Below are 24,558 nucleotides of genomic sequence, written 5' to 3'. Positions count from 1 at the left end.
CTAAATTTATGCTAAGTTTATAGGAGTAGTTATTATATCAAATGGAGGTGAGTAAAAATTCAGTAGGCAACATCTCCATGAGTTCATGACAAATATGAAAAAATCCTCAAAACCAACTAGAAGCAACAATTAGCATCTATCTAATAAACTCAAACAATCAGAGAAAGAAACAACAAAGCAAACACAGAAACCCAAAGGAACAGGAGGCAAACAGATCAATGTACATTACTATCCGATCCAACTTCTGAGGTCGCTCAAGTCATCGTTAAAGAACTCCGTAGAGATGGTGAAACTCGGACACCAACTTTTAATCCACGATTCCAATTGATCCTTATTCCGAATATTCCAAATTAACCAAGCAATGTTTTTGTCGAACTTGAGTAGAGGAGTATTCATCCAAGCAATGAAGCACGCCGCTAATCGGTCTGACAACCGCATCAGCTTCACCTCCAGTCCATCAACAGTTTCACTTCCATCCCGGCCCTAATTTCAATTGTGCATTAATTTATTTATTTTTCAACCAGACAACAATATTTCAATAACTAATCTGGCCTACTAATATACGAGTCATTGCCTGATAAGTTATGTGACGAAGGAGAATATACAGTAGAATTTGACTATCGACAACTTTTGTTCCGTGGATCCATCAATATAAGTTAGTGAGCATACTTAAATATTACTATTAGTAATAGTAGTAGTAATAATAATTATACATATGTTAAGTAAGAAATTAAATACTCCCTAATCTAGCAAGTGATTAATTAATTCGTTTCCATCAGTGGGTCCCACCCGTGCATGTATACATAATACATACACACTCTTCCTCTCTCTCTCTCTTGTGGAGTAGTAATAGTAGTTGTATATTGGAGTATGTAAAGATCAAAGCCGTTAATTCACACACACTCAAATACTGAAGCTGCTGCGTGTGTTCCATCTCTATCGCGCTACCAAGATACAGAGTTATCTCAATCTGACAAATGTGTCTCTAAAACCGGCGGCGATGTCGTTTCCGGCCGGAAAAACACTAGCGATTCTCCTCATCGTCATCATCATGATTTCCACCCAATCCACCGCCATCAGAATTTACCCGCCGGAGAAGAGCCAGACGCAGAAATTCAGAGAGTATTTCCACACCAGAATCTCCGATCTCAACAACGCCACCGCAGCAAACGCAACCTACGATGATTACAAGAGGAAGATACCCAGCTGCCCAGATCCTCTGCATAATTAGTGGAATTTTGCTTTTAATTAATCATCTCTTAATTATGTTTTTTGGAGTTGTATTTTGTCCAAAATACCCACGTTTTGCTTTTCGTTGCTGCAACGGTGGTCGAATTCAAGGGGTAAACCGTTGGTATTTTGGTAATTAAGATCCTTGCTGTATATATGAGCTCATTTTCTTCACCTTTTATGCTCTTGCTTTGCTTTTTCAATAAATCACCATTTAATTACTGTAATTGCTCTTCTTTCATTTATATATGTATAATTATATACCGTATTATACATGTTTGTGTGTGTGTGTGTGTTGTTGATCCCCTTCTTACAAAAATTTGTCGGTTCATCAACAAAATTGTTACACAATACTAATTCAAGAGAAGGGAATGTAGATGTCGGTTTATCACAAAAATTACTACTCCTACACACTACTAATTGAAGAAAAGGGAGTGCATGTATTGTTTTTCCATTTGTAATTTAAGAAAATCATGAAATGTAGTGATTTTTTTGCTCTTTCTAGCAAATTTCAAAATTAGTTGGAAAAATCATAAGTTTATTCAGCTTGCAATTATCACACGTGTGAAATTTTTTGATAATGTTATAGTCGAGAAATGTGATAGGTGGAAGTATCTAGCTGTGGTAAAACAACATTCAATTATATGACTAGTTTTTCACCCTACGAACAAAGTCAAATTTCATTGTTTTCCGGGAATTTTCAAATTAAATTTGATCAAAATTTGAGTCGTTTTATTAATAGATAGACAATTAGAAAACTGATACTGATAAATTGACACTGTTAGCTATCTTTTTCTTTGCACGAATTTGCAGTATCTTGTAATGCATTTTCACTGAACTGATGCAAAAGCAAACACCACCTTTCACAATTAGGGCAAAAAGATTCTGGTTTTGATCAGATTCTTAAGACTTGGGATTCTAAGGGGATAAAGTGTACGACTTTACGAAGAACTCAGACATGGCTAGCAATTATAGTATTGCTTGTAGTCTTAGCATTTCCAATTTGGTCAGAGCATTTGGATTCTTGTCACTTTATTAGCATATATTTCCGCAATAGGTAAGTTTATATTTTGAGGGAAACTTTTTTTTTGTTTGAAAATACATCATAAGCAAATTTGTGTTGGTTTTTACCTATTGCTCAGATTCCTTGCATTGTCACTGTCTTGCTTCTTTGAGTGACTATGAGTTAATTAGGATTACATTCAAAATAAAATTTTCATTTAATGTAACAATGGTTAGTAAAAGAAAGTCAATAATATTTGAAAATGGTAAGGATATATTTGAAAATAGTGTAAAATATTCCTAATAAACAAAACGAAAAGGAAAGAAATAGATGAATGAGAAAACCCAATTAATAATGAATGAGGAACCCTTAATTTAATGGAGTAAAATTCTGATTGAGGGAATTAATATATGTATGAGGCGGCTGTTCCACATTCCTTGGAAGATGAGTCCAATTGCATATTCTATGTTCAATTTTTCATTTTTTGAGTTAGATATTCTAAATTGACAAAATATTTTTTTAATCATGGTATAAAGTAGAAATACATGAGCTTGCAAGGAATCCAACTGCATTTTGTTAGTACTTATTTAAGATTCAGGAATCCAACTGGAGTACATAATTTATATTGAAGAATTCAATTGGGTTCTCTTATTTCTTGATTAATTTGGGTCCAAAATTGAGCATATATAAGTAAAAAGAGGTTTTATTCGTTGCGAAATTAGAATAATTGTACCGGGCATGATGCAAACATACGTAGTGATAAATAAATTACTGAATATAATTACCAAAAACTAATGAAAATTTTAAAAAGAAGAAAAAAATGAGTTAAGTCAATGAAGAGAAATTAGCCAAATTAATCAGTCTTTTTTTGACAAGACCGTGCGATCCAGAACATCAGTTGAAATGTAATTTACTCAGAATAATAATATATTTAGTTTTTTTTTTGCAGTGAACTTTTTGTCTTCTACCCATAAAAAAAATTATACAGACAAATCCATATCAATGAATAAAAACAATTTAATGTCAGGGACATACCGGGTATATCAAGTTTAAAGTTTTCATATTTGGAGATTTTATTTAAATTTAAACTTTTATTTGTTGACATAAAAGTTGATGAAATAAAAAGACAAAGAATAGTTTGAGGAAACCTTTTTGGGCTCAGAATTAGTCGTGTTATTGAGTATGGCTAGGTTTTGGTGCACCAAAATTTTATACTAGAGCATCTCCAAATGCAATCTCGGCGAGGATTTTGCAAATAATAGATACAATTAGCACAATTTTTATATTCACAACTCCACATTTTTTTGTAAGCAACAACTAATTTAGTTGATTACAAAACAATTAACAAATATAACAAGAATTCCTTGATGAAAGAAATTAACAAAGATAAGAAACACTTGATTTATCATGAAGCAATTATCTACTCAGGCTTAATTGTGTCATTTCTAAAACACGAACTCCTCTATAAAACTAGTATAAAAACTAAGTATATCCAAAATATAACAAAAAAAACATCATAAAAATGGCCTCTCATGCACATCAACCCTAATTATATTATATACTACTACTATAAAAGTGTGTATTGTGATAAATTGGACTAGTACACTACACTCATAATATCCTATTCAAAACATAATACGCACTTATGAAAGTTTCATTTATCTTGATATTACTTCTTCCTCCATTAGAAGTCTCACTTCTTTATAGCATGCACGAGTTTTAAGAAATATTACAAAAATTATTGGAAAAAAGTCAGTAGAATTCGAGTAAAATTGAACTAAAACTCCTATTCTCAGACGGACTATAATGGAGAAATGGGACGAACATTCGCTGACAGAGGGAGTATAAGACCAGAATATTCTGTGTATACTCCATAAAGTATCTTAAAATCAAGACAAAATTTATCTAAACCCTAAATCACTTATACTCCCTCCGTTCCATAATAATAGAGTCATTTTTTCCGTTTTAATACGTTCCATAGTAATATAGTCATTTCCTTTTTTAGTAAAAGTCAACACATTTTTCCACACCTACTTTACTATCTCTTACTTTTTTCTCTCTTCATCTCTCTATCTTTTTCATTTTCCACTTTATTCTCTCTTTACTTAACTCAACTAACACAATTTTTCTTAATATCTGTGTCGGTAAAGAAACGTCTTCGTTACTATGGAATGGAGGGAGTATGCTTTTGACTTGATGTTTTAGTAATCAAAATCACTTCAATCTCGAACTCCGAGAAAATGAAAAATTTGCTATAAAAATAATAGTACGGTTTGTGAATCAACATATCAAAGCATGGAAAATTCTCTTTATAGTCAAATCTGCATCGCCTTTACTTGGTTTTTAATGCAGTGAAGTCCTATCCATGAAACTGCAACTGTGAAGATTTTGAAGAGAGAGAAGGAGAGATTTTGAGGAGAGAGAGAGAGAGAGGAAAATCGAGGTAAGAAAAAGTCACGTATTGTGCGGCGGATCAAAGTCGAAAAAGCTGAGTGAGTTTAATTAGTGTTCTGGGAAGGGCTTGTTTGGTAGTGCTTTGGAATGGCATCAAATTGAAATCCTTCTGTCCCATTCTCTGCCAAACACTACTCATTACTATTGGATTTCTATTTTTTTATTCTTTTATTTATCAACCATTAATCATGTCTCATTTTGCTTGCTATTGGTTCTCAATGTGCAAATTTCACTTTCAAGTGTCACATATGTTCTAATTAAATTATTAGTTAAATTGTCCATTTTGATTGTAATTTTTTATAGGTTAATAGACAGAATTTGAAGGTCGCGTCATGGTAGAGTTCTGGTTTCGGACATTAAACACTCTACCCCGGGCCAACTCACACACATTAATCGCACCCTTCTAACTTGGTAAGCAATTTGCTACATAAATGAAAAATCAAATGTTCATTCATTCAAGAAAGGAGAGGAGAGGAAGAAAAATAATCAAAATTTGAAATCACAATCCTATATTAGCATTGGTGGGCTAAAACAGAGGCTTATCAAGCCCAATGTGAATATAAGGAATTATTTGGGCTTTTTAAAATAACTTTAATCCCAATGGGCTAAATCTTTTGACTGAATTCCTTTTCAGCAGGTGGCCTCCCATTAGAGTAAGATAAGATTAAGCATAAAGAAAAAAGGTTTTCCATGGTATTAGTCTTATAAAATTATGTGAATAATGAATAAGGAATACTCATCTTCTCCTAAAGAATATGTATTGATTTCATTAAAATTAGTGTAACGTGAATCTCATTTTTATATTAATTTTAGAATAAAGTGTGAACGGGTGAAATGAGTTGGTGAAATATGATACTCATGTATAAATACAATAAAATGTAGATGTGAAAACAAACTGAAAAGGAAATATGAGATCTATATTGAAAGAAATCAAAACCTCTGCATGTAACTGAAAGATGTGGGCTCAAAACAAAGCCCAAACTAGATATCGGGCCATTGAAAGATGCTCTTAGAGCCCAATCAAATCGTATAGCCTCAAATTTTTTATTCCCTTTAAAATCCCATTCTATTTTTCACAGGCCCAAATAAAGCCCATAGCCAATTGTACACAAAGAAACGCCCTCATTCTCTAATAATATAGTTAAATTAGAGAGATGTTAAGATATTTATTTCTTGAGAAAAAGTTTTTGTAGATATTTATACTTTTCATTGATTAGTCTTTTTCTTAGTAGAAAAGGTCACATCTGCAACTAGCTTATGTTTCCTATTTTTTAATTTATAAATCCAAAAGGTACCATTCATGGATATCAACACCTCTCTTATTATCACAAAGTTCCAAGATTTGAATTTAACATGGAGGGCCATTCTCACTCACTTTTTGTTCCTTTAAACACACTTGCATATTCACTTACTAACAATTATATAATGGTTATTTGAAGAAAAAAAAATGAATCCCATTTGCCCCTCTTAATTATATAATTTTCTTACAATTATGTATGTCTATATCAAGAATGTTACTACACTTACAAGTTTGTGAATTGTGATGGAAGTTTTTAGAACTTTATATGCTATAAATGGTAGTTGTCGATGATAATTAGTTAAAGGTTTTTAAAATTTTAAAGTTGTTAGATAGTAGTATAACATTTTAAGGAATCTTGGAAGTTAGAGCGATTCCATCAAATATATTAATCAATTTAAGTTGGAAAATGAAAATATTTATTTACAATATGAGCCGAATTGTAACTAATATGAATTTTAATTACAAGGAGTCTTTGAAATTGAGTCGACTCTTTCAATAAAATCAATCAATTTAGGTTGGAAAAAATTTAGATTCTGCAAAAGAATAATAAACAATTGCTATACAGAAAAAAATTCATTAAGGCAGTTACCAAATCGTTAACACGACATTTCACTGTTAAAACAAAACCTTATTTATTGATCAATGCTAAAGCCGCCGATGCCACAAAATTTGCTCTCTTCACAAACCTCCCTTTCATCCGAGGCCTCTTCTCTGCATTCAATTTCCGAACCTCGTACCTTATTTTCTTTGAAAACAACCTTGTCCGCCGCTTCTCTCTATACCTCGACACCCGCGCTTCTCTCCCTCCGTCGCCCCCCGCACGCGCCTGCTGCCCGCCCATCATCCCGATGTCTCCGTAGACATGTACTGCCCCACACGTGCCCTATAATCGAGTAAAAAAATCAAATTTAGAAAATTTTGAAATTAAATAGCTACCCCTAATGAAATACGTGACATTTATCAATCGGTGCACTTAAATGTACACACTTAATTAAATCATACATACCACAAAATCAGACAGCCAATCGTTAGGGTTCACCTTCGGTCGCTCCCCGGTCGTCCACGGAGACTCCTCGTCCCACGCGGACAGAATGCCCTCGTAGTTTAGCCTCAAGAAGATCTTCTTAGCATCATCCTCATCATGATCAAAGACTTTGTTAGAATCTTCAAAATTGCTCCCAAAAATTTGCTCCATGCTTATTTCTTTTGTGTCCAATTCCTCATCTTCACCATTTATAGGAGAATCATAGGCGAAATTCAACTCGAATGTTTCTCTCCCAACACCAATATATTCACCATCAATATTTAGATGATCAATCTCCTCATCATGCTCAACTTTCACCTTCTCACTCCCCAAACCACTCTCCCTCTCCCTCTCCCTCTTCCTCTCATCATCCAAAATCCCAAGCCCTTCAATGTCGAATGCCTCCTCATCAAGACCTTTCCCTAGCAAGCTCTCAACATCCGCCGCGAATTCGGCAAGATCCAATTCCGACGGAAGAAACCCGTCGAATCCGGGTGCAGAACCCGGCGTGATCTCCCCGTCGTTCGGGTTCCCGACGACGGCCTCGTTCGAGTTCACCGAAATGCACAATTCGGCGACCGACGGGTCGAATATCGGGACCCGGTAGAGCAATTGCTCGTCGTCGTGCGAGTTCTCCTCGCCTGAGATCTCCGGGACGAGGTGGTTGTGGGTGCGGTCGGTGCTGAGGAATCGCCCGTCAGTAGGGCCGCACTTGGTGTGCTTTCCCTTCCTCGGGGTCCGTGCCTTCCTGGTGAAACCCTGATGCCAGGAAGGCACAGAGATTCTGAGTCCACGGTCAAAAGGTTTGACCGAGGGCAACACGGTCTTCAGGCAAACTCTCTCATGCCTGCGAGCAAGAGGGTTCGCTGAGTGGACCGTGGAGTCGCACGATTGGCATAGGAATGCATCGTCGGCCGTGCAATACCACGAGGCACGTTTTCTAACGCAGCTATCGCAAGCCCTAATTGATTTGCCTCCAACAACATTAGCCAATTTTTTGTCTGAAGAAACCATTGAATTTCTCTTTTTTGGTACGTATACGTGTGTATATATATAAGTATGAGTGTATTTGAACACTTGGGAAAAAATGAAATTAAACGCAACCAAGTAAAAGGCTGCAAGGAAAAGGCAAGAAAAAATGTGTTAGGATTTCATGTTTATATAAAGAAGTCCAATTTTTAGGGGCAATAATTTAAATTGGAGTTGGGCCCACTAGATGCACTTTTGCTCTATTTTTCAAAAACTATATACACTTTTTCCACACTTTTATGGGCTTTGCACTTTTGGGCCCACAAAGGACCTTATCTCTTCTCTGATTGGTTGAAAGGCTAAATATTATCGTAATTTTTGGTTGCTGATTGGCTGAATTTCAGATTGCAGGATTCTTGTGTGCTTTGTCATGGATGAGTACAAGTATTAATACAGTATTTTCTAATATTTTATATTTTTATTGTGGAGGAAAAAGGCACAAAATAGAAGAAAGAAGAAGATTGAATGAGACCCCTTTTGAAAGAATTGTCTCTTTTTGATAATACTGTTCGAAGTCTATAAATCATGGTCCCCAATTCCAAAAAATAATAGTGATGGGAGATAAAATATGGTAATGATTTTGGTGTTAAAGATGGAAACTTTTCTATAATGGAAGTAAAGCTATTCAGATATTTATTGTTAGCCTAAAAATATAAATATTGTTTGCTAGATTTGATTTGGTGATAATTTGTGGATTGACTATTATTGATATCAATTGATCTGCAAGAATAATTAAACTATGCAAGAAATTTAAAAAACTCTAGTTTCTTGAAAACTCTTTAATTCAATATAAAACACTGATTGCAAAAAAACAGTTCCCATTATTTATATGCGGACAAACCTTAAAATTAACGGAAAGGAAATATGAAATAAAATCTGAAAATAACCTAAAAATTGGAAAATAGTAAAGGGTGTTTCACCTCTGAAACGACTTTCTTTGGAGGAGCGCCGAGTTTGATTTATCACCTCGTTCGGCAAGTTTCATGCGAATTTTAAGTCATTTCGAGATTCTGACTTTTTCAACTTTGTCAGTTGAAACTGCATCAGTTATACCAATAGGATTATGTTCGAATCTTGTAAATCAAATATGCATGAGAATTTGATGAGCTTTGTGTAGTGAGGTCGACTTAGTAGTAGACAATATTCAAAATTATTAATAGTAATATATACATTCCCATATAATTTGTTAACTGTATTTTAACTTCTCAACTGAAGTTAGCTACCTTGTTGTTTGTCATAAGATATTTTAGGCATGGCAAGAAATTAAAATAATTGTTCATTGTATGCAACATTCTTGTTTTATTTTAAAATATGTTCATCAAGATCACCATACCTAAAATCCTACAATGTCTCCAAAATTTAGCAAAAATCCAAATTTGCATTTTAATGGTCTAGCCATCATGTTATCCATACCATGTCCGAAACAGCACATTCTGTCTAAATATTCTTAGATACCATAAAAATCTAGCAATTTCAAGAACATGTATATAGATGAATTATTGAAAAAATATTCATTTTCCTTTTTAAAATTGCCTCTACAAGCACAGCTATTTTTGCACATAAATTCAATATTTTTTTTGTTTCTATAAATGTGAAACTTCAGTTAAGGAACACATAGAGCCACGTCGACAAGAGAGAGAAAAAAGATAGAATTATATCAAGAGTGGATAAATATGATGTGGAAAACTCATCCATTTTAACTACCCCTTTTTTGTAGAAATAGTTTTTTGGCAAGAAACCTGTGAAGGTATGTTACAGTCATGGAGTTGACAATGACTCAATTTTCACACACTCTGACACATATACATATAACAACATAGACATAGTATCCAACGATGTATGGGATGATTTTGCCATTGTCTAGCTGATATTTTGGAGATTTACAAAAATCTCAACTCGAATTAGGGTTTGGTTTCAGTTATTGATAAGTTGAGTTCAGATATAAGTGAACCGACCCAAACCTAGTTATTTATCTAGTAACTTACTTTAGCAAATTCACGAATATAAGTAAATGACCGATTAAAACAAGAAAAACATAATCATAATTATTGAATTTATGTTCACCGTTTCCCACGCCCTAGCCTCTGACCCGCGACCTCACCATCCACTGGCGTATACACATGGTAACAAGGGGTACTGTACCCCCAAAACTATATTTTAAATAATAGAACAATTGATAAAACAAAACAAAGAGAAAAAAAAAATCAGTCATGTTTTGAATTTTTAAATCTGAATGGAATTCTTTTTTGCTTTTGCACCCCAGATTGAAAATCCTGGATCCGCCACGGTCACCATCGTCTCAACCCGATCCCCTCGCTCCTCACCCAGCACCAATTAGACCGGAAGTAAATTTCAGCATTTTACTTTTTTAGCCCAAGAACGTATTCTGAAAGCCCAATAATTAATTTCTTTTAAACTTAAATACTGAGGCCCAGACCTTATTGTAGACCTCTTTTTGGGCCGACCCGCCGAGTCATTGTGTTTGTTTTATGTATTTTATTCATTTAATTAATATTCTTCTTCATTTATAAAATATAGAAAATAGAAATCGTCAACGGTAAACATATTAAATTTTCAGAGTAACAAAAAATTAATTACTGAAGAAGAAGTATCATTAAATAGAGGCTTATTATTATTATTATTATTGTAGGTATATGGAACGAAACTAAAATAGAATCGAATTTACCTAATTAATATTGAATTTTATAATTTTATTTTCTTCTAATTAAAATCTATACATTTATAAAATATAAGAGTGACCGACACAACTTTTCCTTCCACTTCAATAATTTTTTTGGCATTTTTATATTAAAATATTACCTACTATATTCCTAAAAAAACAGTCTCATTTTATTCATTTTAATCCGTTCTATAAAATAATTAAGTTTTACTTTCATTTACTTCCATTTCCAACTATACACATGTAGAGATTTTGAGCTCAATAGACTAATCGGTGAAGGGGGATTTGGGAATTAAGATATATTTTCATCATGGTTAGGTAATGTGTTGCATTTGTCATTATGGTCAGGATTTCAAGTACCCATTGTTTGTCTTAAAAAAGTTTTTTTTTTTCAAAAATGATTAATTGATTCCAAGAATCTTAGTAATAGAATATCTTGAATAATTAAAGCAAGATTTTTCTTTGCTCACCCATACCCTATGTTGTTTGAAATTAATGAGGACAATCACCCATGTCCCTATGCATCTAATTTTAGGCATAAATTTTATACAACCATATTTCATTCGGTCCTTTGCTTAAGCAAGAAAGGTAATGAAGCGTGTATGTATATGGATTAATAAATGTGCAAGAGATAGAATTTCTTTCAAAACTTAATATTCATTTTCATATTACTCCTATTTGGTAGACTATGTAGATGTGATTTAATATAGTGCTATGTAGTATTAGGTAGACATATGTGTGGTATAGATTGTTTTTTTTCATATAAGGAAAATACTCAAATTACCGATGCTAATGAGGAGAAGTTCATGGATTAAGACAATTAACAAGGATTTGCCAAAAAATCAACAAACCAATAACAAAAGAAAAAACCAACTCCCTACGAGTCTTAAGCATGCAGATTGACATCTTTGGTAAAACCGAAAGCACTCAAACAAGGGACAAAGCAAAACTATAACTGAAACCAAGAAAAACACCCGCACATACAAACCAGTCAACAAATCAATCATACGGTAAGACTCGCACGTTCCTGGACGTAGAGAAAGAGGAACATGCCCATAAAATCTTGCTCATTCATACAATCATACTAGTAGTATATATGATATGCTGTTTTTTTAGGTGTAAATTACGTAAAAATTGGAACTAATTAGGCTCCAAAATATAGTAAAAAGTTGGTAACTAAGCTCCAAAATTTAGTCAAATAATAAAGATACTCATATGCACAAAGCTCTTCAATTAGAAAAACAAGTCACATGCCGCGAGTTGCAAAGTACCACAATATTCTAACCCTCATGATTAAAGAGTGGAGTTTTATATATAACTATTAATAGAAAGGCATCCAAACATTACAACGTTTTTAGTTCATCAAGAATTGTAATTATTTTGTCTTTAACCCAAATAATTTGGAGACGCGGATAACATGATTTACCTAATTAACTAATCTAACAATATTCTATTTATGGATAACGAACTAATTATGCCATTCTATCCATTTCATCCATAGTAACAAAATCGAATGTAACAAAGACAACGATTGGTGTCAACTCCATTAATGAAAATTACTATGGCACAACCACGAAATTGCATCCATAAAAATCAATCCAATTCTTCCAATAAAAGGATAAACTACATAGTTAGATGGGCAAAAAGGCTAAATCTTTTAGTCAAAAAAGTTGAAAGTTACATTTCATAAACACCAAAAACTCACACTTCAACGTAAACCTATTAATACCTATATATATTCATATTCAAATCAAACGATTATTTCAACATCTATTCATCCAAGATCTTAAATGACTTCAAACCAAGAAGGCTTCCATTTTAACACAAATGGTGTTCCCATCATGTCTTTTTCCAATCAAGAAGCTCCAATCTCCTACGACGATCTAATCTTAAGATCAATCGGGCCTAACAAGCCGGTGTTCGACCCCATGGTTCCCTATTTCTTTGCAACGGGCCTCGAATGCAACCACAACACTCCTTCCTCTTCCGATGTCGGTTTTCTTGCTCAAGTAGCACAAGTAAATATTTTTTATTTTCATTTGTTCGACCGACCCTTGTGTTTTGTGACATTGAATTACTACTATATTTTTCTTGATTTTATGATAGAATAATGATGGGAAGAAGAGAAAGAGAGTGAATGAGAAGTGTAAAGAAGTTGTTCACGTTAGAGCAAAGAGAGGTCAAGCAACTGATAACCATAGTTTGGCTGAAAGGGTATTTTTCATATTTGCACCATTTTTTAATTGTATTTAGTATTTTTTTCACATTTTGTTTGGAGTAGACAATATTTTACTATCATTTTTTTGTTGGTTTGAACTAGTCAAGAAGAGAGAAAATTAATGAGAAATTCAGATGCTTGCAAGATCTGGTCCCAGGGTGCTACAAGGTAATTAATGTAATTATTACTTAAAAAAATTATTTTTTCCATTAGAATTATGATTATATTTATTCTTCTAGTTTATGTTAAAATAATGAAAGAATTAAAATTGTCTGCAGATGATGGGAATGGCTGTGATGTTGGATGAGATAATTAACTATATAAATTCGTTGCACAATCAGATTGATGTAAGAATATATATATATAATGTTTATATAAACTAATTAATTATTCTATTACGCAATTAATGTGGATTATTTGTGTAAATAGTTTCTCTCCATGAAGCTTTCCGAAGCAAGTTTATTGTATGACTTCAACTCATCATCTCAAGCACAACAAGTGAACTCTCTCTCTCTCTCTCTCTCTCACACACACACACACACAATCTCTAAAAAGGCTTCTATCCATACTAAATTATTGATTAAATGCATAGAAGTCATAAGTTTCCTTATTTATTTCATACATTGAAAAGCTGACAAAAATAAAATCTTTGCTAAAAAAAGTGAAATGAATGAATATACTATTTTTTTTAATTATAGGGAAGCACTTTTGGAGAAGCAATGGATAAACTCAGAAACATATGAGAAATGGATATGGAGGCATTTCAGAGCTCAAGAATCTAGAAAATGACCCCTTTAAATTTAAATTTTTGGTTATCATTGATTCTAACATGATTGACTCTATAGTAGTAGTATATGTTTTCTAGCTTCATAATCAGTCTATTTAATTTTTGGTTGATCGTATAAGCTTTGTTACGCTCTTTTCAATTGTCAAGAATTAACAGTATTGTTACATTGACTTATATAGTGATTGCTCCATTCACATTTTAAAATTTTCATATGGGGTCTATGGTTGATCAATTTTATTTAAGAATATATTAATAGGGATTTAGATAAATGATCGGAACTTTTGCATGGAAATTTACACCAAATTTGAAGATCATCTAAAAGAAAGTAATTAAAAAGGAATACTAGGATTTAGTGTGTGTGCATATATGAGAGAGAGAGAGAGAGGGAATCTTGATTATTCTTGAATTGTAATAAATAATTTATTCTATTAATTTGAGGAGCCTTCATTTATGATTGGCAAAAATGAAATTAAAAAATCATTTCCATAATGACCAATAAAAACTCGTAATATACTCTCAATAACGGTTAGATAAATTTAATAGGCTAAATCAAGTAATAAGCTAGAGGAACATAAGTATTTGCATAAATATTGAAATGAGACTCCTACAAGTCGAAATGGAAAAAAGGGACGCTCTCTGCCGGACTTGATCAATATAATACATTAACTTATAACTCTAAAAAGGTTGCTTTTAATTGAATTTGATAACATGCATCAATAAGTTTGGGATGTTACATATCCATTAAATATACATTCAAAGGTTTGCATTAAAACTAAGGTGTGAAAATGACCAAATATGTAACTACTTCGTATTTTTTAGTCAACTATTTAAAATCTATATAACGTAGTTATGAACAATTCATTAGAGATCATAAAGAAGAAATTGATGCACATATGAATTAATGTGCACTAAGTCCCCACTTGATTCTCTATTTAATTAACTAATGTGATATACCCTTATAAAACCATTGTAACTCAATTTTGCCTTCTAAACCTCTTCTAAGAAAAAAAAACATCCTATTAATTAACCCTTTGGCAAGCACAAAATGACCAATCATAATTTTCTTTTGCCCCTCTTATTAATCTCAACACATTTCGGGGCCTCAGTTTCAGCATTTTATGCTCCGGCTAGTGCTCCAATCAGTACTAAAGCGCGAGCTAATGCTCCAATCGTTACTAAAGCCCCAGCTAGTGCTCCAATTGGTACTAAAGCACGCGAACTATTCGATTCGAGCCTCAGGGAAACCCTAGCCCAGGCTCAAATCGCCCACGAACTCATTTCCATCATGGACCCAAGTTCGTTCCACGGTCAAGCCAGAACTGCCTGGGACGACTGCAAAGATCTTTACCAAGACTCGATAGATCGGCTCAATCAATCCATCGCCTCTAAAAACAACCGAAACGATGTGCAAACATGGTTGAGTGCCTCACTAGCCAATGAACAAACATGCCAAGATGGATTTCTTGATTTAGGCTTGCCTCCTCTCTCCTCACTATCCCCCTCTTTCAACCTAGCTAATGCTAACTTCACCAAGTCGATTTACAATGCACTAGTCAATAGCAAGGCCATTTCCTCACCATGTCCCTTAGCTAAGCACGGCAAGTTAAGAGACCGGAAACTGCTCCAATTTTCCGGTGAGCTAGAAAGAGCCGTGGTTATAGTGGTGGCGCAAGATGGCTCCGGCAGCTATGAAACTATCAATGAAGGCTTAGCTGCTGCGCGCGCCGCCAGAACCAAGGGAGTTGTTGTGCATGTCAAGAAGGGGATTTACAAAGAAACTGTGGTGGTGGACAAACATTTGAAGAATTTAAGGATGATTGGAGATGGAATCGATGAAACTATTATTACCGGGAGCAACAGTGTCCGAAACGGCTCCTCAACATTTCGTTCCGCAACTGTTTGTAAGTTGATTACTCCCTCCATCCTACTTAAAAAGCGAAAACGTTATTACTTTAAATTACTACTACCTTCGTCCCTTGCTAAGTGCAAAAAGATAAAAATAGCATAGAGAATAAATAAAAGAAATTAAAATATTCATTTTTTTGTCAAAGAAAATAAAATAACGCAATTAATGTTTCAAAACGGAGTACTAGTAATTACTTAAGGAACGAGGTACGTTTACGTGACTTTAATAAAATAATAATGTCCAGTGTATCTAACAATGCTAGATTGGTCAATATGCCATAATTTGATCGATACAAATTTCAAATATGTTTGTTTTTCATCTAAATGGGTTGGTTTAAATTGAAATTATTGTAGTCAGTTGTAATTACACTATTGCGATAAGAAAAGATAGGAAAAAATCTACTAATGTTACTTTTATGGTCGTGATGATTTGAATCCCCGACTTATTGATACAAGTTGATTGTCTTGTTTGCATTTTGTTGGCAATTGAAACATAAAAATGAATATAATAATATCCAACATCGGTGTACACAAAGAGCTTAATCCACTATATAAGTCTCATGAGCCTCTCCTCTTATCACCAATTAGCCTCTCCTCTTATTACCAATTGGTTTTAAGATGGAACCCATGTATTTCTATCACATTTCACCCAGTTATATTTACACTATCACTATGAGAGTAATTTTCGATAAGCTAAACCGCAAATCTACAACGTAGGTGTCCGTGGTGACGGCTTCATTGCCCATGGCATAACATTCGAGAACACGGCCGGGCCGGTTAATGGCCAAGCAGTGGCACTCCTTTCCACCGCGGACAACTCGGTTTTCTACAACTGCAGCTTCCGAGGCTACCAAGACACCCTCTACATCCACTCCAACCGTCAGTTCTATCGCGACTGTGACATCTATGGCACTGTCGACTTCATCTTCGGCCACGCTGTCACCGTCATCCAAAATTGCAATATCTACTTGAGGCAGGCTTTGCCCAACCAGAAAAACACCATCACCGCACAAGGCCGGAAAAGCGCCTCCGCCAACTCCGGCATCATAATCCACAACTCACGAATCACGGCGGCGCCAGGTGAAGCTCCGGCGGAGAATTATCTAGGGCGGCCGTGGAAAAAGTATTCGAGGACGGTGTTCATCAAGTGTGAAATCGATGATTTGATTGCGCCGGCCGGGTGGCTGGCGTGGAAAGGGGATTACGCTTTGAGGACTTTGTATTACGGTGAGTACATGAACTCCGGCAACGGCGCACACACTAGTGGGAGGGTGAAATGGCCGGGATTCCACGTCATTGATAGTGAAGATGAAGCAGCAGAGTTCTCGGTGGGGCACTTTTTGGCCGGAGATTCATGGATTCCGGCCACCGGCGTGCCGTATAATTCTACTATCTGAAAATGGATTTTGATGCAGGATTAAGCAACTTCCTATTCGACCAATATCTGTAAGTTAGTGTTGAAGTCGTACGTCTCAGTCTAAGTTGAGCATTTCCTATTCGACTAATTATTTTAAGCAATTTTGTTCTATAAGTTGAGTGGAGAGAATAAAAAAAATATATATATATTTCCATTTTACAAAATGTATCAATTAGAATGAAATATCTAATTAAAGTGAAATATCTAAAAAAGGAAAATATGTCACTTAATCATACGATAAAAAGTATTTGGGGAATGGAAACGCACGGTAGAGGATTCGTGGACAAAACGCAGCTCCTTATAGTAATAAAGGCAAGTGGTTTTCTTTCTTTCATTTTCTATTTATTGTTTTTTGTGTTTTCTAAGGAAAATGCAAAATCAAAATGTTGAAAAATATAGAAAAAGGCAGAATCAAAAGCGAAAGAATGTAAATGGGTTTCTAGTATTAAAAACATAAAAAAACGGGTCAGACGTAAACTGTCAAATGATAAGATGTTTAACAACTGAAATTATAAATTAATAAGTACTGAACTCACAAAAAAAACATTTAGGTCTACTGAATTGGACGATGTATTGTACTCCCTCCGTCCCGGGCTACTCGCTCATTTTCTTTTCGGCTCGGAGATTAAGGAATGAGTGTATAGGAAGGTCAAAAATGACGGCTGTAGGTGAAATTTTTTACTAAAAATGGAAAGAGTGCAAGTAACTTGGGACGCCCAAAAAGGAAATAAGTGCGAGTAGTGCGGGACGGAGGGAGTATTTGTATTTGTATACACTGTTGCTCGGCCTTCCAAATTCACTTCCCTTGCTTACCATAATTGTCGCGCAATGTTACAGTCCGGTTAAACACGAGCTTCTCAGGCGAAGAGTCCGGGTCAACAACAAAGTAGCCTGTGAAGAGTGAAACGAAGATGACTCAATTGTATCATACGAAAATTCGGGTTGGATAGCTACTAGCAGTTTGGCTCATTCAATCCATGTGGTTGGAATCTACCAATTAATCAGGAGACTATACAGTTTTACATCAAGAATGAGAAGTTGCGGGATTGGGGCGCATACCTAGTCTTTCAAACTGAAAACTGTCTCCAACGGCAGCATCCTTGACAGAAGGCACTGCGTATGCATCCTTTATAACAATTTTCGAGTGTGGATTCAGATCGCTGAGCCAGTCATCAAGTTCCGCAGGATTCTGGTCACAACACCAAGCAATGGTGAGTTTGTATATAATGCTGCTATGAAACTTAAAACAGACTGAAAAGTTGACTCAAAGATAAACGAAGAAGTCCCAACCTCAGAATTGAATAGTTTGTCGAATAATCTAACTTCCACCTTAAGAGGCTTAACCCCTGGTGGTGATTCTGATACCCAGTGCAGAACGCCCTGTAGAACAGAAAGTCAGTAATTTAATATTAGTAGAAAATCTAAATAGTCATTCATGCTCGTACAGTTATAGAAAGGCTTACCTTTGGTTTGCTTTTCTTAGACGGATCGTACTCAGCACGAATCTCATGCACAGTCTCATTGTCATCCCCTAAAACCACGTCTGTGCACTTGATAGGAAATGCATACCTACATTATGGAGAAGAATATTTCAGTGCCATCTGAAAAGTGTAAGCTATCGCGAGACTTTAAGAGTGACTGCAGAAAGAGGCACCTAAGGAGGACAGATTTCCCCGGAGCAAGTCCATAATAATCTTTAGAATCTTTCAAACGAAAATCAGATTGTTCAATGTAAACAACCTTAGAGAAAGGGACCTAAAAAAGATAAAGAATAAACATTAAACTGTGCAGTCAGCAAATATCAATAACATGTAAGCATGTGCAATTTACACAAATGTATCAATATACTAAATCAATAAAAGAAGCAGGATGGACCGAAGCATTGCACGAAGCACCAAGCCTTACCTTATAAAAGGATGATGCATCATCTGCAGGAGCATCTGGCCATTTCTTGGCATCAAGATCCATGACTGCAGCATCCATGTTTGTAATTACTACCTGGAATACATAACATAGTAGATGGCGCGTCATGCTCCCATATTCAAAATTTACAAATGTGCACACCCACAAAAGAACTGATGGTGATTCTAGAGACAATGCATATAAAAATTGGAAGATATCAAGATACACACCTTCAATGGGTTTAGCACAACCATGGTCCGAGGTGCTGTTTTGTTCAGTTCGTCCCTTATATGGTACTCTAGGAGGTTCAGACGTATCAAACTATTGTCACTGCAGAAGAGCCCAGAATTTTATATTTTTAATCAGCAAAGCACATCAACAAACCAAATTGTGGGATACAAACAACAGATATTTAACCTTCTAGTAATCCCAATTCCTCGAACAAAAGCATTTATTGAAGTAGAAGTTACGCCTCTACGTCTCAATCCAGCCAGTGTCATAAGACGAGGATCATCCCAACCATCGACCCACTTTTCTGTCACAAGTCGATTTAACTGCAAGAGCATGCCAGAGAGGATCAGATCCGATTGTGAAATTGAACTACCTACCCATAGCCTTTCCTTACTTCAACACTACACACCTTACGCTTTGACATCACTGTATTGGTAATATTCAATCGAGAATATTCCCATACATAAGGCTGGTAGAGACCCAGTGCATCCAATAACCAGTAGTATGAGGCTCGTCGTGTCTCAAACTCAAGCGTGCACAACTGCATGAAAAGATTGACTTAACCATTCAGGAAAATAACACATCTAACATGAGGTATAACAATCAAAATGAAGCTCTTGTTTTATTTGTTAAAGAAACAGACAACGAGAAAAACCACTTGAAGTAGAAAACTTAGCATCCATGTCTTTAGTGTGCAAGCATTGAGTATCAAGTAATGCTATAAAGAAAATTGAATATGGAAAATAATTCGACAAGCTAAGCTACTTACTGAATGTGTTATGTTTTCAAGAGAATCAACGACACAATGAGCGTAATCATAACTCGGATAGATGCACCATTTATCTCCTGCATGGGGATGGGGTGTGAACTGAACAGTGGAAAGCGAAAGCACATTAGCATCACTTTCAAGTTTCTTAAAGTCAAACATCCATGCCAAGACACTTACCTTGATACGATAAGCAATTAGATCATACATATTGAAATTATCGCTCTGCATGTCCTGCTTCATTCTTAATGTTGCTTTTCCTTCCTCAACCAACCCCTTCTTCATGTCATCAAACAACTTGAGAGATTCTTCAATTGGTCTATCCCTCCAAGGACTGTTCATCTTCTTTTCCCTGTACTCTTTTATCTCATCAGGTGTCTGCAACAAACAATAAAGAGAATTGTTGTCAGTTGTCACCACTCACCAGATGTTACACATAAAGCATGAAATAACTAGGATAAAGGCAAGATTCGATAACTGAACAAAAGATTCATTAGGATATAGAGAAGGAAGATTACACTAGTGCTCAAACCAAAAAAATTCACCTGATGATCGACATAAGCATGACCACGCCGTATCAGCTCCACTGCTAATTCATAGAGTTCTTGGAAATAATCACTAGTGTAGGTGATCTGAAAATTTCAAACTCATCAGATGATGTCCACAAGACCGTCAACCATTTGGGTAAGAATTATACCTTAAATGGTTCCCAGCCCATCCATCCAACAATCTCTTCAATATGATCAATGTATTCCTTTTTTTCAGCTTCTGGATTGGTGTCATCAAATCTATGTATCAAAATAATGGTTAGGAGACCAAAAATCTCAATTGTGACATTACAGTGTGACATCAAAAATTCAAAATATGTAAGACGAAGCAAAGAAGCCTTTTATGACAATTAGTATAGAAGCAGTCCTGACCTGAGATAGCAGCCTCCACCTCGCTCCTTTGCCAGGCCAAAGTCCACAAACATAGCCTAAACAATTCATTATGGAATAAGAAATTGTGAGAAATTCCAATATAAATATAAGTATATAACCCGAGATGCTAGACGGCTAAATTATTACCTTGGCATGACCTATATGGAGATACCCATTTGGCTCAGGTGGGAAGCGTGTACGTACTTTTCCACCTGTGACCTTCAGATGTTTCTCTAGTATTTCCTTTGAATTGCAAGCTCTAAGCACCGGACGATCACTGAAATATATTTCAGTATGTACCTAAAAACCAACAAATTAGGGTTATGATGTCATCACAATAAAGCATGGGGAAAGGTATGAAGTGGAGTAATTTAAGGTCAAAATTATCAATGAGTTGGAACATCGAGTAGTGCAACTTTTAGAACCATCCAAATGTATAAGCTCACCAAAAGAGATCCAAGCAACTCACACGAGAGAAGATCAAAAGTTCAGATTTTACTACCTTAAAGTTCTCATCAGGTGAAGGAAATATTGAAAAAGGATTGATTTCTTCTTCAGTTGGTTTTTCTGGAGCTGTCACTTCAACAACTGATTTTTCCTGGTGGCACCAAAGACAGTAAAAAGAAACCGAGTGTCATATACAAAAATTTGCATAATTACTATCATATCGAACAAATCATAATTTTACACTGCTGAATGCTATATAATATTAATTCTCTCTGGCAATAAGACAACAGAATGAAAAAACATATTGTAAGAAATACAGTTATTTAGATCAACCAAAAGTTCACTCCATAGTGAAAGACTACATATATTCAAGAGCCTCACCTCTGCTTTTGCAGGCTTCTCTTTTTTCTTTTTTACGGGCTTCTCATTGTCTGCTGCTGTTCTCTCGCCAAGTAGGGCACATAATTTGGTATCAATGATTTTCTGGTGGCAGCAATTGTGCAAGTCAGAAAAATAAACAAAACTATGCATGAATACATATCTTAATGTTGTTTTGCTAATTTCTAGAGGACTTTTGCAAACTCTAGCAGGTGTTAATATTACCTTGACAACCTTTGGATCTGCCCATGGCTGTTTCTTTCTGACATGAGCAAACAGTTCACCAACTGTATTAATATCGTTGATCAGTAAGAAAATAAATCGAGCCAAAATAGATAAGTTTCTTATAAGAATTACTCGCATGCAAGATGGGTTGGATGCAAACTGTTTTATACATCGACTACAAGCCTTATTAATCACAAAGTCAATAACCTGGAATGTCCCATATAAGCAAGTTCCATAAAATATAATCATCAACCTGGCTAACAAAGCCTAAACCAGTTCAAACACAAAGTTCCAGTACTACTTAAACAACAAAAATGCATCTCACACAAGGCCATATAATTTCATTAGCATATGTAAAATAAATTAAGCCCACTCTGGATTCTGGAATATGGAATTACCAACCATTTGTTCGATACCGCTGCTCCAAAATAGCAGCTTTACTCTCTTCAAAAATCTCATCTACAGCATGTTCAATATCTTCCTCAGAAACCTCAACTCCTAGTCAACACAAGATTCAATTTTTAGGATAATAGTCATAACTCATAAGACATTAATAGAATAGTAATCAATCAAATACTAGCATATAGAAGAATAACACTCAAAACCATAGCGGTTTAGATGATGGATAAAGAAAAGTTTTACACCTTTAACATAATAGCTAGGATCTCAAATAATTAAAGAGGCAAAGTTCTGATGGTTCATATCTTCTTTCAAAAAGGTCATAGAGCCCGCAATCCAACTCATATTAAAATATAAATATTATTATATCTACAATGAAATATGAATCATAATATTGCATCATACCTACACCACACGCAGCTTCAAATTCATCAATCTTCAAGTTGTCAGAAGCAATATTAGTAAGAAATATAAAGGCAGCTTCCAACTGGGCAGGACTTTTAATCTGCAGCCAAAAAAAAACACTGATTAACTACTGGCATACTCAAAAGTAACTATTCAAGCTTTAACCTCTTACGAAAATACATAAATATACGAGCTTCAGACCTTTAATGAAGTAATGTAGTTAAGCAATGTCCTGCGATGTACAAGCGCATTTGTAGGGAACTTCGTAGCAACCTGCCGAGAAAAGGTATCATTTTATCTTTTCATATTCGAATATCCATCTCAGTTAAGAAATAGAGTCCACAGTCAGCATATGGAAAATTGAAATGCAGACATGCTACTCAATAATGTTCTTACCGTGTAAAGTAGATTCCCAACTGTTCGATCACACCCATCAGTCACAGCCGCCTGCAACACCATACACAGAGTTGGACTTAAAAACAAGCTAACTTGTACAATAACTTACAATGGTACAATATAAAATGTCACATAAATTGGCAATAGATTATCTAAATGCTTGACTATGCCTTATCTCCATTGCCTAATCACCACAAAACAAAACAAAAATCTCTGAACGTCAACAAATTTATCAATCTAATGTCTAACCTCTACTACATCCAATAAAAGCATGTATGTCCAGAATTTTTCAGATGAAGTTTGCACCATTGGATGTCAGCATACATTCTCAAAAAATAAATACATAATCAAGATGCATAGCCAAATCCAAAACTAACCAATGTTATTACTCAAATAACTTCAATAAATGGAAGAATACCACATGCAAAGATAAAACCACATTCGATCACTAATAAAACTCTCAATCACAATCCATTTCACATCTGAGAACCAACGAACTTCTCATTCCCTTGCAATTACTACAAAATTGCAAAACATTAAGCAGATACTTCAACTACATATCACAAAACCGACATCCACAAACAGAAAACACCACTAGAAATCACACTCCGCCAACGCAATCGCAAAAATTGCAATTCTGCAAACGCAGGCATACCTCATGGATGACGGAGGTGAGATTCGCCGTGACCTTATTGTTAGCGACGGTGTTCTTCGCCGTCCTCTCATCTAGGCCTATCTTCAGAAACAAATCCAGCGCCTCGCCGCCGCCGCCGCCGACGCTTTCAGTCGCGCTCTTCCCCACCATTGCTTCAGCTCAAACGCAACTGTTGTTTCCCTCAATTTCTAATTAATACTCCCTCCGTCCCGCACTACTCGCACCTTTCCTTTTGGGCACAGAGATTAAGGAATTAGTGATAGACAAAGTCAACAATTACGGCTGTAGGTATAAATTGTTACTAAAAATGGAAAGAGTGCAAATAACTTGGGACGCCCAAAAAGAAAATAAGTGCAAGTAGTGCGGGACGGAGGGAGTAGTACTAAAATCCTTTAAATTTTAAAGTTTATTCATTTCTACCGTTTCTTGTTATTTTATTTCAGAGGTTTTAATTTTAGGTTGTCTCGCACTTCAGCACACAGACAATTTCTCCCGTTTCTTTCTTTTCAATATTTCGATTATTGAAATTATATTCCTATTTCCTTTTCTATATTACGAATCTTGAAATCATTTTCCTTTCCAATATTTCGAATCTTGAAAAATTTAATACTAGTTAGTAACAAAAACTAGTAGAAGTATCAATTTTGTAAGACTTAATATAAGTTTAATTGAGTAATGCGAATGAATTTCGAAAAGAAAAAAAAAGCAAAGAATAATTATTAGGAAATCCCGAAAACACATCCTAATTATTCCCATTAAAATATCGACTAATGCTTCCACGTGAAAT

At 35.1% G+C, this 24,558-nt stretch overlaps 4 protein-coding genes across 8 annotated transcripts; 2 read left to right on the top strand and 2 right to left on the bottom strand.

The window, feature by feature from the left end:
- Positions 1-6,477: 6,477 nt before the first annotated feature.
- LOC121783034 (zinc finger protein CONSTANS-LIKE 16-like) lies at positions 6,478-8,124 on the bottom strand. 2 transcript variants are annotated; one of them, XM_042181070.1, is made up of 2 exons: positions 6,994-8,124; positions 6,478-6,870 (listed from the first exon to the last, which is right to left on the bottom strand). In XM_042181070.1, the coding sequence occupies exons 1-2, from the start codon at positions 8,023-8,025 to the stop codon at positions 6,616-6,618; spliced, it is 1,287 nt and encodes a 428-aa protein (XP_042037004.1). In that variant the 5' UTR covers positions 8,026-8,124; the 3' UTR covers positions 6,478-6,615. The 2 variants fall into 2 exon arrangements, with proteins under 2 accessions (XP_042037004.1, XP_042037005.1); XM_042181071.1 differs by having other exon boundaries at positions 7,027-8,124.
- A 4,203-nt stretch (positions 8,125-12,327) lies between these two features.
- On the top strand, positions 12,328-13,906 carry LOC121781812 (transcription factor BEE 1-like). 4 transcript variants are annotated; one of them, XM_042179511.1, is made up of 6 exons: positions 12,332-12,738; positions 12,827-12,934; positions 13,041-13,106; positions 13,217-13,285; positions 13,368-13,436; positions 13,637-13,906. In XM_042179511.1, exons 1-6 carry the CDS (start codon positions 12,511-12,513, stop codon positions 13,679-13,681), a joined length of 585 nt encoding a protein of 194 aa, XP_042035445.1. In that variant the 5' UTR covers positions 12,332-12,510; the 3' UTR covers positions 13,682-13,906. The 4 variants fall into 4 exon arrangements, with proteins under 4 accessions (XP_042035444.1, XP_042035447.1, XP_042035443.1 ...); XM_042179510.1 differs by having other exon boundaries at positions 12,328-12,711; positions 13,368-13,906; XM_042179513.1 differs by lacking the exon at positions 13,368-13,436 and having other exon boundaries at positions 12,328-12,738.
- Positions 13,907-14,770: 864 nt separating this feature from the next.
- Positions 14,771-17,079, top strand: LOC121781744 (pectinesterase-like). The gene is made up of 2 exons (XM_042179435.1): positions 14,771-15,626; positions 16,348-17,079. The coding sequence occupies exons 1-2, from the start codon at positions 14,771-14,773 to the stop codon at positions 17,025-17,027; spliced, it is 1,536 nt and encodes a 511-aa protein (XP_042035369.1). The 3' UTR covers positions 17,028-17,079.
- Positions 17,080-17,470: 391 nt separating this feature from the next.
- On the bottom strand, positions 17,471-23,944 carry LOC121782508 (glutamine--tRNA ligase-like). The gene is made up of 23 exons (XM_042180375.1): positions 23,772-23,944; positions 23,117-23,167; positions 22,922-22,993; positions 22,721-22,820; positions 22,319-22,414; positions 21,917-21,978; positions 21,695-21,796; positions 21,369-21,464; positions 21,014-21,166; positions 20,867-20,922; positions 20,644-20,734; positions 20,492-20,578; positions 20,127-20,324; positions 19,950-20,048; positions 19,590-19,721; positions 19,367-19,503; positions 19,180-19,279; positions 18,953-19,045; positions 18,702-18,802; positions 18,511-18,616; positions 18,338-18,427; positions 18,107-18,236; positions 17,471-17,938 (listed from the first exon to the last, which is right to left on the bottom strand). The coding sequence occupies exons 1-23, from the start codon at positions 23,919-23,921 to the stop codon at positions 17,844-17,846; spliced, it is 2,397 nt and encodes a 798-aa protein (XP_042036309.1). The 5' UTR covers positions 23,922-23,944; the 3' UTR covers positions 17,471-17,843.
- Between the last annotated feature and the right edge of the window lie 614 nt (positions 23,945-24,558).

This window comes from Salvia splendens, chromosome 20, assembly GCF_004379255.2.
Source record: "Salvia splendens isolate huo1 chromosome 20, SspV2, whole genome shotgun sequence".
Lineage (NCBI taxonomy): Eukaryota > Viridiplantae > Streptophyta > Magnoliopsida > Lamiales > Lamiaceae > Salvia > Salvia splendens.
The sequence above is the reverse complement of the archived record's forward strand: the minus strand, read 5'-3'. Positions and strand labels throughout refer to the sequence as shown.

Excerpts from the sequence above, each read along its gene's own strand:
- LOC121782508 (XM_042180375.1), bottom strand. The coding sequence starts at position 23,921 with ATGGTGGGGAAGAGCGCGACTGAAAGCGTCGGCGGCGGCGGCGGCGAG. Across the intron at positions 19,280-19,366 it reads GGAATTGGGATTACTAGAAG|TGACAATAGTTTGATACGTC; the intron begins GTTAAATATCTG and ends GCTCTTCTGCAG. Across the intron at positions 18,617-18,701 it reads GGGAAATCTGTCCTCCTTAG|GTATGCATTTCCTATCAAGT; the intron begins GTGCCTCTTTCT and ends TCCATAATGTAG.
- LOC121781812 (XM_042179509.1), top strand. The coding sequence starts at position 12,511 with ATGACTTCAAACCAAGAAGGCTTCCATTTTAACACAAATGGTGTTCCC. Across the intron at positions 12,739-12,826 it reads TTCTTGCTCAAGTAGCACAA|AATAATGATGGGAAGAAGAG; the intron begins GTAAATATTTTT and ends ATTTTATGATAG. Across the intron at positions 13,286-13,367 it reads CGTTGCACAATCAGATTGAT|TTTCTCTCCATGAAGCTTTC; the intron begins GTAAGAATATAT and ends TTGTGTAAATAG.
- LOC121781744 (XM_042179435.1), top strand. The coding sequence starts at position 14,771 with ATGACCAATCATAATTTTCTTTTGCCCCTCTTATTAATCTCAACACAT. Across the intron at positions 15,627-16,347 it reads ATTTCGTTCCGCAACTGTTT|GTGTCCGTGGTGACGGCTTC; the intron begins GTAAGTTGATTA and ends TCTACAACGTAG.
- LOC121783034 (XM_042181070.1), bottom strand. The coding sequence starts at position 8,025 with ATGGTTTCTTCAGACAAAAAATTGGCTAATGTTGTTGGAGGCAAATCA. Across the intron at positions 6,871-6,993 it reads ATTGGCTGTCTGATTTTGTG|GGCACGTGTGGGGCAGTACA; the intron begins GTATGTATGATT and ends ACTCGATTATAG.